Raw genomic sequence first — 14,209 nt, forward strand, 5'->3', positions numbered from 1 at the left:
TTTTCCTCTCTTTTTTCCTTAACTTGCAGATTTGTGGTCCAAGCTCCAAAACAGTTAATTCCCTCCTCTACTCTGCGCCAAGAGAAACGGATGACACTGCTTACCTTGTAGAGCTTCAGGGCTGCCTCGTGCCTGTGATTGGTGGTATGCAAGCGTAATTTATCCACGCTGTTGGTGTAGTAGTCACAGGCGTTACATTTTAGGTGAACGGGGTTGCCAATGGCAATGCACTTCAGCCTCCACTCATTGCTTTTGCCCCCTTCTTTAATGTGAGCCACCAGTTGATACTTCTGCATATGTTTATCAGTCTTGCAGTGGAGCTGGAAGTTGGCTTTGAGCTGAGAGTTGTAGTTACAGAGCTTGCACTGGTAGATATCTCCAATTACAGCCCTCCATTCCTCTTCTGGGAGGGAGCGCTCACTGCTCACATGCACGCTTAGGGCCTCCAGGCTGTCAGAGGTGAATTTGTTGCAAACAGCACACTGGAATAGCTTCAGCGCTGGGTCACTGATATAAGGTGACAGCTCTCCTGCAGTAAGGAGGGACAGGTCATCACCCATTAGCTGACCACTGGCAAGCCGGATTTCAGGCGGCAGCTCATTATTTACTACAGGAAAAAAAAATTAAAAGGAAAAATAGAGACTGGAAAACACAGCGCACACAAAGGAACCTGTAAAATAAAGTCTTGACAAGGAATGTGCTTTCTCTAGAGCTTAAACTATAAAAAGCTGTAATAGGATTGAATCAGGATCAATTACAATCATCCCTTTCAACTTCTAAATTCCCTCATCAGATAGCTTTAATTACTCCTACTGGGCATGATGTCATTCTGAAATTTGTATTTTCCAGGGCAGGAAAGTTGATCAATACCATAACAAAACAGTCACGTGCTTGCAATTTAAGCACCTAGATAAACTTACATGAGCACTAATTGTTATTTCACAATTTGTCTAAAAGCTTGATGAGATTTGGCTAATACTGTATGCATGCCTGCAATCTACCGCCAAATAGCTGGGGTAAGGTAATGGTATTACTGTTCGTTTAATTATCTTCAATCACAGACATTAAAATATTTTTCAAAAAAATCTCATGAAAAATAATGGCATACCCTTTGGAAGCTCAAGTTTGATATTTTAGTGCATAATTGCCGAAATTGAAGCTATAAACCTAGTAAGGTATAGCTAACGATGACAGGCAATTAATGCCAATTAGTATGTGTTAATCAACCTCTTACAGGAAAACAAAGTTTGCCAACTCCTCTTCTGCGGCCCTTGCTCCCTTAACTCCTTCCTCTCTGAAGTTAATTCAGGTTTAAAGTGAAGCACAAATGGTTGGATTATCCAGCTTAAAGAGAAAGTCCCTTCTAGTAAACTGCCCCCAATGTGTCGGCACTCACCACTTTATCTGGGTGCATCACGCCAAATCAAAATGTGATGAGAAACTAACAGCAGTGCGGAAAAGCAGTAAATACTGACCAAGTCCCGGTGCCAGAGCGGCCGCTGTCGCCGGGTCCAGCTGGAATGGATTGATCATCAGCTGCGGGTCGCCGGGGTTGTCCAGCTTCATCCCGGTCAGGCCTATATTCTGGGCTAGGTAGTACTGATACAGCTCTGCCTCGGCCGGGGCGAGGCCCAGGTGCAGGTTATGCTGGATCTGCTTCATGTTCTGCTGCAGAAGCATCATGTTGTGCATGTGCTTTTCACTGGTCATGTGAATCCGCAGGTTCCGGGCCACGTTGGTTTCGTAATCGCACACCTCGCAGCGCCAGGTGGGTTTCTGCTTGGGTTTGGACGGAGAGGGGGTCCCGCAGCCACTGAGGCTGGGGTTGGAGGTCGGGGCCGAGTGGCCGAACACCTGCTCGCCGTTGCCATTTTGGAGATTCTGCACATTGTTCAGGTGCTTGTCCGACTGCATATGAATACTGAGGTTGCCTTTGGTAGTGGTGGAGTAGTTACAAACCTCACAGCGGAAGGGTTTATAGCCACATGTGTAACTCTCGCCCCGGGCGAGCCTGGGGTGAGGCTGTCCAGTCTTACAATAAACGCAGGAGCCGCCCGGCTCGGGGTGTTTCTCCTTCATGTGGGCCTCCAGGGTCTGCTGATATTTGTAGTGCCAGTTACATTTGGGACATTTGAGCGTTTTGCATGAGTTCCTTGAGTGCATCATAGTCATATGACCCCCAAGAGACCTCGAGGACCCCAAAACCGTGTCGCACTTGGGACACTCGATGCCACTGCCCGGTGAGCCGTCCCCGCCAGGCCCCGGGGTGCTGGGGGCGCTCGGCGTGAAGCTGTGCTGGTGAGGGACAGCCGCGCTGTCTTCGTCCCCCCGGGCCGTCTCACTTGGGTGAGCAGCCGTGGCACCGTCTTGACTGGCACTCGCTTCTGCCAGGTCCTTGCCACCGAGGCCGTAGCCAGCGGCGACACCACCCCCGGCCCTGACGGCGGAGGCCTGCTTCTTCTTTTCTGGGTCGTCAGAAACAGTGGCCGAGGAGGACGAGGGGCCCTTTTCGATGAATTTTAGCACACTGGATGATAAAGGAGAAATGCTTTGGTTTAAGAGAGGGAAATCTTTGTTACCAATACCATCGGTGAGTTCACCTAGTACTTCCTCGTCGTCAAGTTCATTGGAGTACGCATCCTCTTCGTCCTCATCTCCCGCCTCGGTGGGCTCGCTCTTGACCGGGCACTCCCCGTTGGGGTGTAAAGCGTGGCTCTCTTTTGGCCTTTCACAGTTGTTCTCTTGGTCTTTGCTCTCTGACGTCTTGCTAGACTCCGACGATGCGTGGCTGAGGGAGACGGAGGTAATCGGGGTGCTCACTACTAAACTAGACAGCCCCCCCAGAGTCACTTCAGCCTTTGGCATTTGGGTGATCCCCAGCGGCTGCTCTGCTGAGCCGGGGCTGCTCGCGCTGCCCTTCAAGAAGGCAAAGCCAGCCGGCAAAGAGTCACCATTTTCAACATGAAAAGCGCTCCATAAACCGCGGAAGGTTGGGTCGGGTCCTATGAGGTTCGTAGTAGAAAAATGGGGATAAACAGAAGTGGATTTTTTTGGTTCCAGAAAGCTTATAAGAGGTTCTTTGTCTTTGCCGATCCCCTGTATGATGGCGGAGACGCACTTGTTACTGAGGAGCTTCTGTTCCTCCTCGTTAAGGGTCATCCGATGATCATGCACAGCATGGGTTACAAATGACCTGATATAACCGAAAGACAGCTTGCACAAGAAACACATTAAAACGGGTTTCCTTTTCCCATCGCTAACACAACCATCGAATTTGGACAAGTCCACATTGTTGGGGACATCTTTGGACACACAGGAGTTTTTGGCTGAGCCATCACTGGTTAGATAGTCTTTCTCTCTCTTGTGTCGGAGATCGTAGACACGGAAACTGTGCAACACAGGACCAACTCCTGCTAGTGCTGAGGTATTTGGGAAAGCCTGATCGGCCGTAAATGGTTTCCCGAGGGATGAAGCGATATGAAAAGTGTTGATGATCTGTGGGTAGAACGACAGAGGTGCAGAAGCAGGCTGATCACTTTTCTCTCCAGCCGATGCCAGGGAGTCCAGAAACATGGCTGTAGAAAAGAGTTTGCTATTTGCCCCAGTCTGTGCATTCTGCCCACTCTCTTTGGAGTCCTCAATTATATAAGCTGACCCATCAGGCTGGTAAACGATCTCCCCGGTCAGATTTTCCACGTCACTGTCCTCTAACTCGCTGATCTCGCTCTCGTTGTCATCCTTCAGGACCGGAAGGCGGGCATTCGGGCAGTGGTGTTCCATGTATTTCTGTAAACTGGGAAAAGAAGTAGCACATTCGTTGCACGGTATCTCCTTGGCTGAGGTAACCTGAGTGGCAGCTGCATTCTCGACGCTGAAACCCAGCAAGACTTCACTTTTGCGCTCATCCGTTTTCAGGTTGTCATCTGTGGAGCTGTTTTCCCTGTCAGGCTCCATCCCTGCAACTTTCTCTGGCACCTCATTATCAAGTTGTGCCGTTCCACATAGCTTTGATGTGCTCTGCCCATTTTCCTGCCTTGAGATAGGAGGGGAGTCACAGGTTTCCATGGCAATTGCTACATGGGGATCTCATTTCATCCAGCCTGTCAGGGACCTGGATAAAAAATAAGGTGAGAGGAGCCATTTTTATTAAATAATGACACAGCTCACTAATAGCCCATCACTAATTTACAGCTGCTGTAAACTCATACTATCGAAAAAGGTGAGGGGGGAAAAAGTTAAAACCAGCGTACCTATCTATCACAGACAGACTTTGTATAAATGTAGCAAAATAATGTAGATAGCTATCACAGGCATGCCTAGACATCCAAAGTGTTTTTGAAATCACTATGAGCATTCATCACAAATCTAAAATTCATATCAGTAAGCCGTATTTTTTTTTCATTCCTGTTTTCTGAAAACGGATAGAACATACGTAAAAGCTTTAACACCCCTTTTAATAGAAATCTAAATGGCTTTCATAGATGACAGCGGGAATAAAAGGACAACACAAATAACTTGTAATTTTTTAAATTTACCTTTTACTTTATCAGGCAGTGACTAGAAGGGGGGATGCGCGTGGGAGGGAGACCAACAATAAAGGAACCTTAAAATGAGAAATATTACAGTCACAGGCAGCACGAACCAAACTCTTCTCTGGTTTTCATTTTGCCAGTAAATCAGCTTACTACAAATCTTCCTTGTGCAAAAGCTCTCAGCAGGTATCTGGCTGGCCCTGATTAAGCACCAATCACAATTCTTCCCCACACTTCAGTCACCTCAATAGGCACCAGAACAGAAATTAATATTTACTGCAACCAGTCCTACCATCCTAGGGGACAATCGTATTCACTCCGTTTTGGTTTTTTTTTCCCCACTGCAATACGTAATGAACACCATTCCAAATACCATTTTGATGTTATCAATCCTGGTGAGTTGCCCATCTCTCAACCACTGCCTCAATCAACATCTCCCTTGGCTTAACAAATCATACCCAGGCACTACTGATGAAAATACTTCAATCTTTTTTTTTAGTTTTCTCCAGACAAGCATTTTAGGCCATAAACTCCCTTTGTTGAGAATAAGATGCACTCTACAAAGCCATATCAGTTTCTGGTAGCACGGCAAGGTACCAGGGGAAAGTTGGGCATAGGTTGGTAAAAATGCGTTCCCTTTCTGTGTGTCAGTATGTATGTGTGTGCCCACTTGTGTGTGTACCTACAAACCTCAGCTACTGGAACAGCAGCTTGATTGGGGCTTAAGCTTCTCTGAGTCCCTGCAGATCTCTCTATTTGCAGAATGATTCCACTATACCCGAGAGTTGAGTGGTCTCAAACTTCAGTGCTTGTTTTCATTCTGTGACCCAGGCACCATCCTGATTTTATGAAACAGGTAACCCATCTTCTTCCAAATCTCAAAACAGAAGGGACTCAGAACTTCAAAGCAAAAAGCCCTGTAATGTAAAAGTATCAACACTTTCACGCACGCTGACGATTTCTGAAACAAGGAAGGTTGACGCGGCTATACTGCATTTCGTGTTCTACTGGGGACCTGGCTATGCTGCATTACGTATTATATTGGGGAGGATGGACACGCGATGACTCACCCTGGATACCCCTCCCACCCCTACATTCTATTGTGTAGACTTCACAGTGGCAGAGAGCTAGGAAGAAAACATAACTCTGGGCTCATCAATATTACTAGGCATTTTAGAAATTCCTTTTCAAAAGTTCTTCTAGAAGAAAGACATCCTTGAAGGTCACTGGCAATATCAAGTATGAAGAATAACTTCTTCATACTCTCTTTACTGTAATCAAATTTCATCTTAGCTAAATCAGAGAGGAAGTCATCAGTTTCAAATACATCAAAAGATCTGCATAGATTGAAAATAAAATCAAAATTCGTTTTGGTATCTAAGATGGTTAAAGTGACATTCTAATTGCTCACGAATCAAACATCACAAAGCTTAGTGTGTAATTTTAATCATTGAGGAGCTCCAGGTTAATTATCCTCACGGCATGCATGCAGCTTTTAAAACTCTCTGAAATAATCTGATAAATCCCCAAAAGCGTGAAAACCTAATAATTTTCTAATTAGTCCACAAACATTAATGTTTACCTTTGCATTTACCAAATCTGTACGAGGTATACATACTGAAGGCAGCCAAAATGTCTAAAATAGAATCCCTTAATGGACTAAAAGATATGAGGAAGGCAGGAAGAAAGAAACTGGAGAGTTGGAGTGGAAGCAAAGTGGTAAATAATACTAAATTAATGATCCTAGATTAAAATGTAAAGTTCCAGGACCCAAAGTAGTTTTTTTTTTCTTTCCTATGATAACTTCGGCAGATATGTGGAAGAAGATTCACCTTAATTACATGAGTGAGGAAAGTTCTCAAACACTTTACAGCTTCGTAAAGAAGCTTCTGAGCTATTTTTATTATTTGAATTCTGTTTTACCTGCACGCCTACAACAGTTCTCAGCCTACAGAAACACTTACTAGAATTATTACACACATGCTGAATGCACCCCAAATGAGTTATATGTAATGTGCAGTTAATAATTTTGGCCAGATGCCAAATGGACTCTGCAATATTTCTCTATATGAAATACTGCAGAGTCCATTCATGGACTCATGTCAATATTTCTCTATATGGAGTAGATCCTCTCTTTTTATTTTATCTTAACAGAGCCAGAAGTAACTTCAAAAATGTAATGACATTATTGCTATGTGAAAAAAAAATTATGAAAACTATACTACAGTGTCCATCATAGGTCAAAGCAATGTGGTAGGATATATTTTGTTACAATACTCCCACATAACTTTACACAAAATTGCCTATCAAGTTCTTCTCACAAGCTACACATTAATCAGAAACTAAGTCAAATACATAGTAAGACTTCTCTGCAATCAAATTTACATTTAATTCCAAAAGCAACAGTAACAAAACTATCTGAACTGATAGAGCTAGTAATAGATTTACCTGATTTTTAAATTTGTAGCCATAGACTATGACCATGGCAGTGTTTACCAGCATGTTTGGGTGGAATCGCTATAGTTTGTGCAGTTAAAGTTATTTAGATCAATATGTACCGTGACACTGAATATGATGCTAAGTGATTTCACTGTCACCAGTGTCAGACAAGATCTTTCTTTTATCAACGTGTCCCACTTAGGAAATTTACACTAAAGTTTATAAGTCCCAGTTAAATGACCACAAAGACAACCATTTAACTTAAACCACAGAATTCATTCCAAAATGACTGCATAACAAGTAAACTCACTGTAAAAGTTGCTTCACCCTTTAAGCTGCTTTCTATTTAGTCTTCACCAATTTCTATTCTCTACTGCCATACATTCTATTTAAAAAAAAAAATCACCCAAGTCCTCAAGCAATCTCAAAGAGAAAACCTAATATAATTTTAATGCTAAATTCAGAACAATACATACCTGCTGGTCTGCTTGGAATACGTGTACACAGTTTTGGGTATTCTCAGTAATTCACAAGATCAGTGACTTTGATCATGTAAATCCCTTTTTCGGAACTAATGGACAACATGCAGAAAAGAACTTTTATTGCTTGTTCTGCCTTGCTTTCGTCCTGCAGTCACTGCTGCCTAAACTCTTCTCTGCTAAATGACCAAACCCACCTACCAGGAGGCTGGCTAATGAAAGGGGGTGCTTTCTGAACAACAGAAGAATTCCTTTGCATTCAGAAAGCAGAGTTCCCATTAGAACCCAAAATCAGGCCAGTTTTACCTCTGTTTTTTAATTGAGATTGTCCCAGCCCTCCTCTGTAGCACAGTGAGACAGTGTTTGTGAAATGATTAAAAAGAACGTGATCTGATCAAGAGGACAGAATAATGGGAAAGGAATGCTAGGTTAGCCACTCTGCTAAGTGCTGGGAAAGAAGACCACTGTGCCCCTTTGCCTATTGTTTTTATTCTCATCTGCTCTTTAGCCATCTCATAATACTTTGAGTCGTAATTCCATTTTAAACGGGTTAAAAGTTGTCTACTTACAAGGGAATTTGGTAACAAGTTAGAAATCCTAAATATATATATATATATGTATATAGAGAGAAAATAAATAAAAATCCTTGAATTATATCAAGTTTCCAAAAGGTCATCACTGTCTCTGCTGTGGCCTTTTCCCCATCCCAAATCCTCTATCAATATGTCATAGTGAGTTAGGCAAAGACAAAAGAGAGGCGCAGTGTGAAAACGGCACATATATCTAATCCTGACAAAGCAATGAATAGACCTTCACAAGTATAATTATACTTGTTTATTTGTTGCCACGTACAGAGAACTGATGAAAAAAATCCATCAAAGTGGTATTATGCAGACACCAAGAGCTTCTTTTCTTCGGTTGCTAAAGCCACATTGAAGCTTAAATTCCTTATTGTTAAATTCAGAAGAAAGAAAAAAAAAAAAAGATTTTTGGCTGGACTTTTTTTTTTGCATCATTTGCTGACAGATCTTTTGTGTCCTAGGCTGTATTAGCTCACACTGCTACCTCATTTTTACCCATGCTGGAATTCATAATTACAAACTACTGTACAGAAGCTTTTAGAAGGGTGTGGTGTGCTGACCAAGACGAGAGGGTAGTGAAATCTGGCTTTTGATGTGTATCAAAACACAGGTAAAGTACCTGTGTAGAAGCACCAGTTACGTCAGAATACATACTTGATCTCAGTCTTTTAAGTTGGTTGCTGGTGGTTTTCTTTACTCAGCTTTCTCTGCAATTTGCTTATTTTAGTATATGTTTAGTATTCCATTAAAGATTGCATAACATCTTCCCCATTGCAGTATTAAAAACATTAGCAATAAAGAAGGCAAATACAAGGATGTCAAAGGATTGAAAATATTGAGTAAAAAGATTTCAAACCAAACTATTAAGGAACCATTATGTTCCAATAGACACTAAATTACATAACTTAACAAAAGCACATTTTTCGAGATGGGGGCGGGGCAAATAAGCTTTTTTTTTCTTGCAGGATAGAAATATATCAAAGTAAAAGCAATCTGCATAGTTAATGTTTGTGAGCTTTACAATTTAAAACAGAAAAGCTGTAATTTTTCTTTGCTGGCAATCTGGAAACACTCTGGAGTTAATTACAGCTGATTCGGAGTGAACCACACAAACAAAGACCAGTCTATGTCCAGACAATTATACTGCATTAACCAGCTTAGAGCTTCCTGCTGATGTTTCAGGGGTCTTCTGTTACACCCTTCTACCTTCCCAGCACGAGAGAAAATGCTTCTGCAAGAAGGAATTAATGAACAGAGCTGCAAAAGAATGTGTGACGACCTCTCCTGACACGGCAAAAACTTTCCACCCATGTCACGACAAAGGGGAGAAGGTAATTAAGTTTGAATAGAAGGATGTAACCAAATATAGTAAGCACCTAAACCAAGCACATTTTTAAAACGGGAAAGTTGACAAAGACAAACAGGAGTGTGTAAGTCAATGAAGTCATTTTCCCCTGTTTTCCTCTCATTTTTCTCATTAAAACCTAAATTAGCTATTCAGTGCAGATTTATTTCCTTCTCATAAACAGGACCCTTATAATCGATGCTTCTGCCTCTCGTTTTTTCTTCCTCTTCCTCTCCCTCTCTTTCCAGCCTCATTTTCCCTCATTCTCTCTCTCATCTCTAAACCTCCATGGACTTTAAATGACAATTACATGTCATTAAACACATGTGTTGGAGAACTAAAGAGGAAAAGTACTCTTTGCCAATGGGTCCGATAGTTCTTAATTTGATTAGTTGTGGGAAATAGGAATTTTACTCAGTTTTCTTCGCAACTTTAATCAAACTCCAGCTACTTTCCTTGGAGAGAAATCAATAATCTCTCCTTAACCAAATTACACCATTATATGACTCATTTTATTTGTTTGCTTCAGGAAAATTTCATAATCAGTGAGCAAAATGGACCCAATACTTTAGCTATCCTCTGTAAACAAACTTTGGTCCTTTTAACCAATCTAGCTGATTTCTAATTTTCTTATTCATTCTAATTGAAAATGAATAGTTTGCATTGGTGTGAGAAAGGACATGAACTGTAATTATGTTCAGTGCCTCTCTCTGATTCTTTCTTTGATACTGTTTTGCCAGTATTCCAGCTGACATTGGGGCTTTGTAGTGATTGCTTCATTAAAGGGTAAGGATGTCCTAATCAGCTAAAGCATTACTAGAAAGCTGTTGTTTGCCAATACTGTGAGAATATACGGACCTTTTTTTTTTTTTTTTTTTTCTTTCTTTATAGAAGAAAAAGGTACCTCTGGATGCCATTACCCAGCCATACTTAAGTATTAATCATCTTCCCTTTGTCTCATCTATGCAAAGTAGGATTAGAGTTAAATGACTCTATGATCCTTTTAATTTTTTCCCTAAATAAATATTAATCTACAAATCAATCAATTGGTGTTATATTAAAACACATATAAATATACTCTCTGGAAATACTAAAAGGTTGTGTAAATTACCCTCATTTTACAAAGCATCTCAGTGATGGACAGAATCATTTTCCCTTCTCAGACCCCTCTTCTTCAATCCCTACTATATTTGAAATTTCAAGTAAATAAAACTTTGAAATAGAAAGTTTAAACATGGAACCCTTTAGTTTTCCTTGGAAAAACATGTACTGAATTAATCGTTTTTAAAATTTATAAATCATATTTGCCATGTTTTTTATATGTTTATATTTCTAGTCTTTAAAACGTAATTGACTAATCTCTCTGGCATACACCCAATTTAAGAGTGCTTAGTTGATAATGCTTTTAAGTTGTCACATAGGAACATTTAAAAAATTCATCTTAATTGGTTTCATTAAGGTAAATATAACTATAGAATATTTGGCTTCAGAAACGGATTTACCAGACTAGTGAAAACCATTCCACACATACATTTTTCTGATATACAATGTGAAGACAATATATCCTAACATATACATGCATTTTTTTCTTGTCTATTAATATATAAAATTCATTATTGAAATACTGACAACTAAATATTTAAATGAGGAAACAATTGTAATTGTTTCCTCATTTAAATATTAATTAAAACAAACAATAATTATTTGTATTTCATGAGTCCCACAATATGATCTCATAACCAATATAGCATAAGCATAGTAGTGTAAGTATATTCTTTTTTTTTTTTTTTTTTGGAAAAATGTCATTCCTTGCAGGCTAAACCTACCATAATTATCTTCATAAAATTAATCGCAGGTCAGGTATTCCAGCAAACAATCCTATTCCTAGGGCAATGATTTCCAACGATTCAAAATAGTTTTAATGAAGAAAGTTATATGCGTAATTTCTTAAATCACTACCAAGTGCCCTCTTACTATCCAAGACTCTTAGTCTATCAAATGCAAGTCTCTTTTTATATCCCATGTAGATATTTTAAATTATTTTATATTAGAAACCACATTAGGGCTAACACAGAGAACCTAGGTGGAATGAAAAGTTTCTTCTGGATGAAATATTGGCAAATTTATGTTTGATCACTCAGATTTGTTTTTTTTTTATTTCTATTATGAAGAGCCTCTTGTTTGCTTTTTGTGTATGTGTGTGGTTTGTTTGTTTGTTTGGCCTGAAAGTTAATTTGACTGCTGTCCATAAGTGAAGTGCGCAATTCAGTAATTAACTTTTGTGTTTTAAATGTATGCACGGTAATTAAATTTCATTATAAACAAACAAACGTCAACCATAATTATAAGCTCCTTAGTTTACCCACATATTATCCCTTTTCAAACAAACTTGATGTCAGACAAATTAAAATCAAGCAGCCAGCAATTTTGAGTTGAATTTTACATGATCTGCTGGTAACCTGATTACTTTAACTTCAATATCATTACAGGAAAAGTATTTCAGGAAAAATAATGACAAGAATTCCAACAGGAGACAAGGTTAATTGTATTGATTCAAAAGATGCATGTTCATAGGAACCATGTTGAAGGAATAATGTTATCTCAAATCTACAGTTTCTATTAAAATGAAATTGCCCAGCATGAAAGAGGCAATTAAGATTAGTGTCTGCAGAACTAGAGATACTAAACTAACTAACTAATTATCTGGGCCCAATTATCTTATACTTTAAGTAGCAAAATATCAGTGTGGAGCAACTACAAGGCATAAGGTTTGCAGGTTTATTTACTGACTGGTGTATCTATTAGGACCAAGAACAAGTGGAGCTGTCAGGACATAATGAAGGTAAATGATTAGTTAGCACCAAGCCTGAACTCTTCTTCAATGCAATAAGAGTTAATTAAAGTTTACCACCAAACATCAACCAAAGCAGGATGTTGATCAGGTTTCAGCATTAAGTGCAAACAGACAATAGTTGGCAGCAATTAGTGCAGCTATCAAATGACATGCAATGATAATTATACATTTAAAACTGCTAAAGAGCTGGGGGAAAAAAAAACTAATCAGCCTCTTTGACGACAAATACTCAAAGGGCAGGAAACAGGTATCAGATTATTTCACTTTAACACTGTAAATCAATAGAATTAAACAAGCGAAGGCTGTATGGGTACATTATCTGAAAGAGAACAGTTCACTGGATCCAAAATGAAATAAATCTGCTAGTACTGGTCTCTCAAAGATAAGAACTTCTGGAGCTAAAGAAAATCAGTTACTTTTCAATTAAAGTTTCAGAGTGAAGTCTGTGTAAAGAAAGTTTAGCTTCTGGGTTTTGTGTAAACCCAACAATGCAACAAGTATTCCAGCATAATTACTGTTATTTAAATTAAGTATTAACTTCCACTCTAAAGGTACTGTCAAAAGTGCTTTATGCCTGAATATTATCTTTGTGTGCTCGAATACTACCTCCCTGAAACATGTTTAGATGTTAGGGTCAAAATTCTTTTAATACAGCTAAATTTAAAACAAAAGCCATGTATACATGTTTAGTGTACATTATGGCAGGCCTTCCCTTGATGCCCTTCAAATCTACGACTTCAATCTTCCCGGAATCAATGAGACTGCATACAACACATGCCTTAAAATACTTTTAACAAATCGTCTCATTCTTTACCATAGTTTCTGGCCTGCAGCCTAGAGCATGTCTCCAGAAATGTGCCCATCCTCATGACCCCCACCTCTCCATTTTCCCAACTAATTCTGTTATGCTAAGGATTTGTACACAGTGTTGGCTAATCCCAATATTTCCCTGGAGCTAAATCTAAGCCATGGCCGACTCCCAGCACAAAAATATCTTTCTCCAAAAGCCCTTTCGCCCCCTTCAGCACTCATACACTCATTGGTCCTGACATTTTCACTTCAGCCATGACAAATGAGCTGATGACTCTGATGTGATTGCACGGGAGGATGGCTTTATCTAAAGATATATCATTAACTCTCATCACCATCTCCTAATATGGCTCTTCTGGGTTAATGTGTTGTGAAAATTTGAGGAAATTTTTGTGTAAATATATGCACTTTAAGGAGTAAGAGACCAACTTCATCAAAAGGAGAAAAGGGAAGCCAGAGTGGACAGGATCGGGGAAGGGAAAAAAAAAAAAAAAAGACTAGCATTAACTAAATGTTGCTCTGGGGATTTAAGTAACTCGACTCAACCTCTGCCCCAGCAAACCAGCCATCTGACTGTCTCTTAAAGGCCCCTTCCCCTCCAGAGGGGCGGCTGGAGCAGAGCATAATCTGTGAAGTGGCACAAATAAAGCTTCTCAGATAAACACGGCTAATCAATCTGCAAGCCCATTTCTTTGTTTCTACACACCCCCACCCCCACCCCCATGTAGGACGGATTTTACTCTCGAACCCTTAATTCCCTACGTTACTAAATCTCTCTAAATTCATTTTAATGGAAAAAGGGATTGTCAAAACCCATTTCCCTCCGAGGTCATTGTCTTCTTCAATTAGAAAGGAGCAATCTTTTTCTGACCATTATTAAATGTGAAACTCTTCTAGCTTTAAAAAGAGGGGAAAGGGAAACTTTTCCATTTAGCATGAATGCCGCAACCTTTAGGTTAAGTTAGAACCCAAGTTCCAGTTACACAGTTCTTGTTATACTATGGAGTTTACAGAGTAGATAACTGTTATAACCTCTTCTGTCAATTCATCTGAGAACGCTCAGCCAATCAGAGTCGACTGTAGCATAACAGACCTCGGGAAAGGAGGTCAGGCTTTGAGGTAAAGTGCTATTCACTACTGGACCATGCAAGGAGCTCTTTATTCCTGTG

At 40.0% G+C, this 14,209-nt stretch overlaps 1 protein-coding gene across 1 annotated transcript in view; it reads right to left on the minus strand.

Moving 5' to 3' along the window:
- ZFHX4 (zinc finger homeobox 4) overlaps positions 1 to 14,209 on the minus strand; it is a 177,374-nt gene that overhangs the window by 150,462 nt on the left and 12,703 nt on the right. The window contains 2 exon segments of the mRNA XM_028167189.2: positions 105 to 607; positions 1,476 to 4,111. Coding sequence (XP_028022990.2) covers positions 105 to 607; positions 1,476 to 4,065 — 3,093 coding nt within the window. The 5' untranslated portion in view covers positions 4,066 to 4,111.

Source organism: Balaenoptera acutorostrata, chromosome 17 (assembly GCF_949987535.1).
Source record: "Balaenoptera acutorostrata chromosome 17, mBalAcu1.1, whole genome shotgun sequence".
Classification (NCBI taxonomy): Eukaryota; Metazoa; Chordata; class Mammalia; order Artiodactyla; family Balaenopteridae; genus Balaenoptera; species Balaenoptera acutorostrata.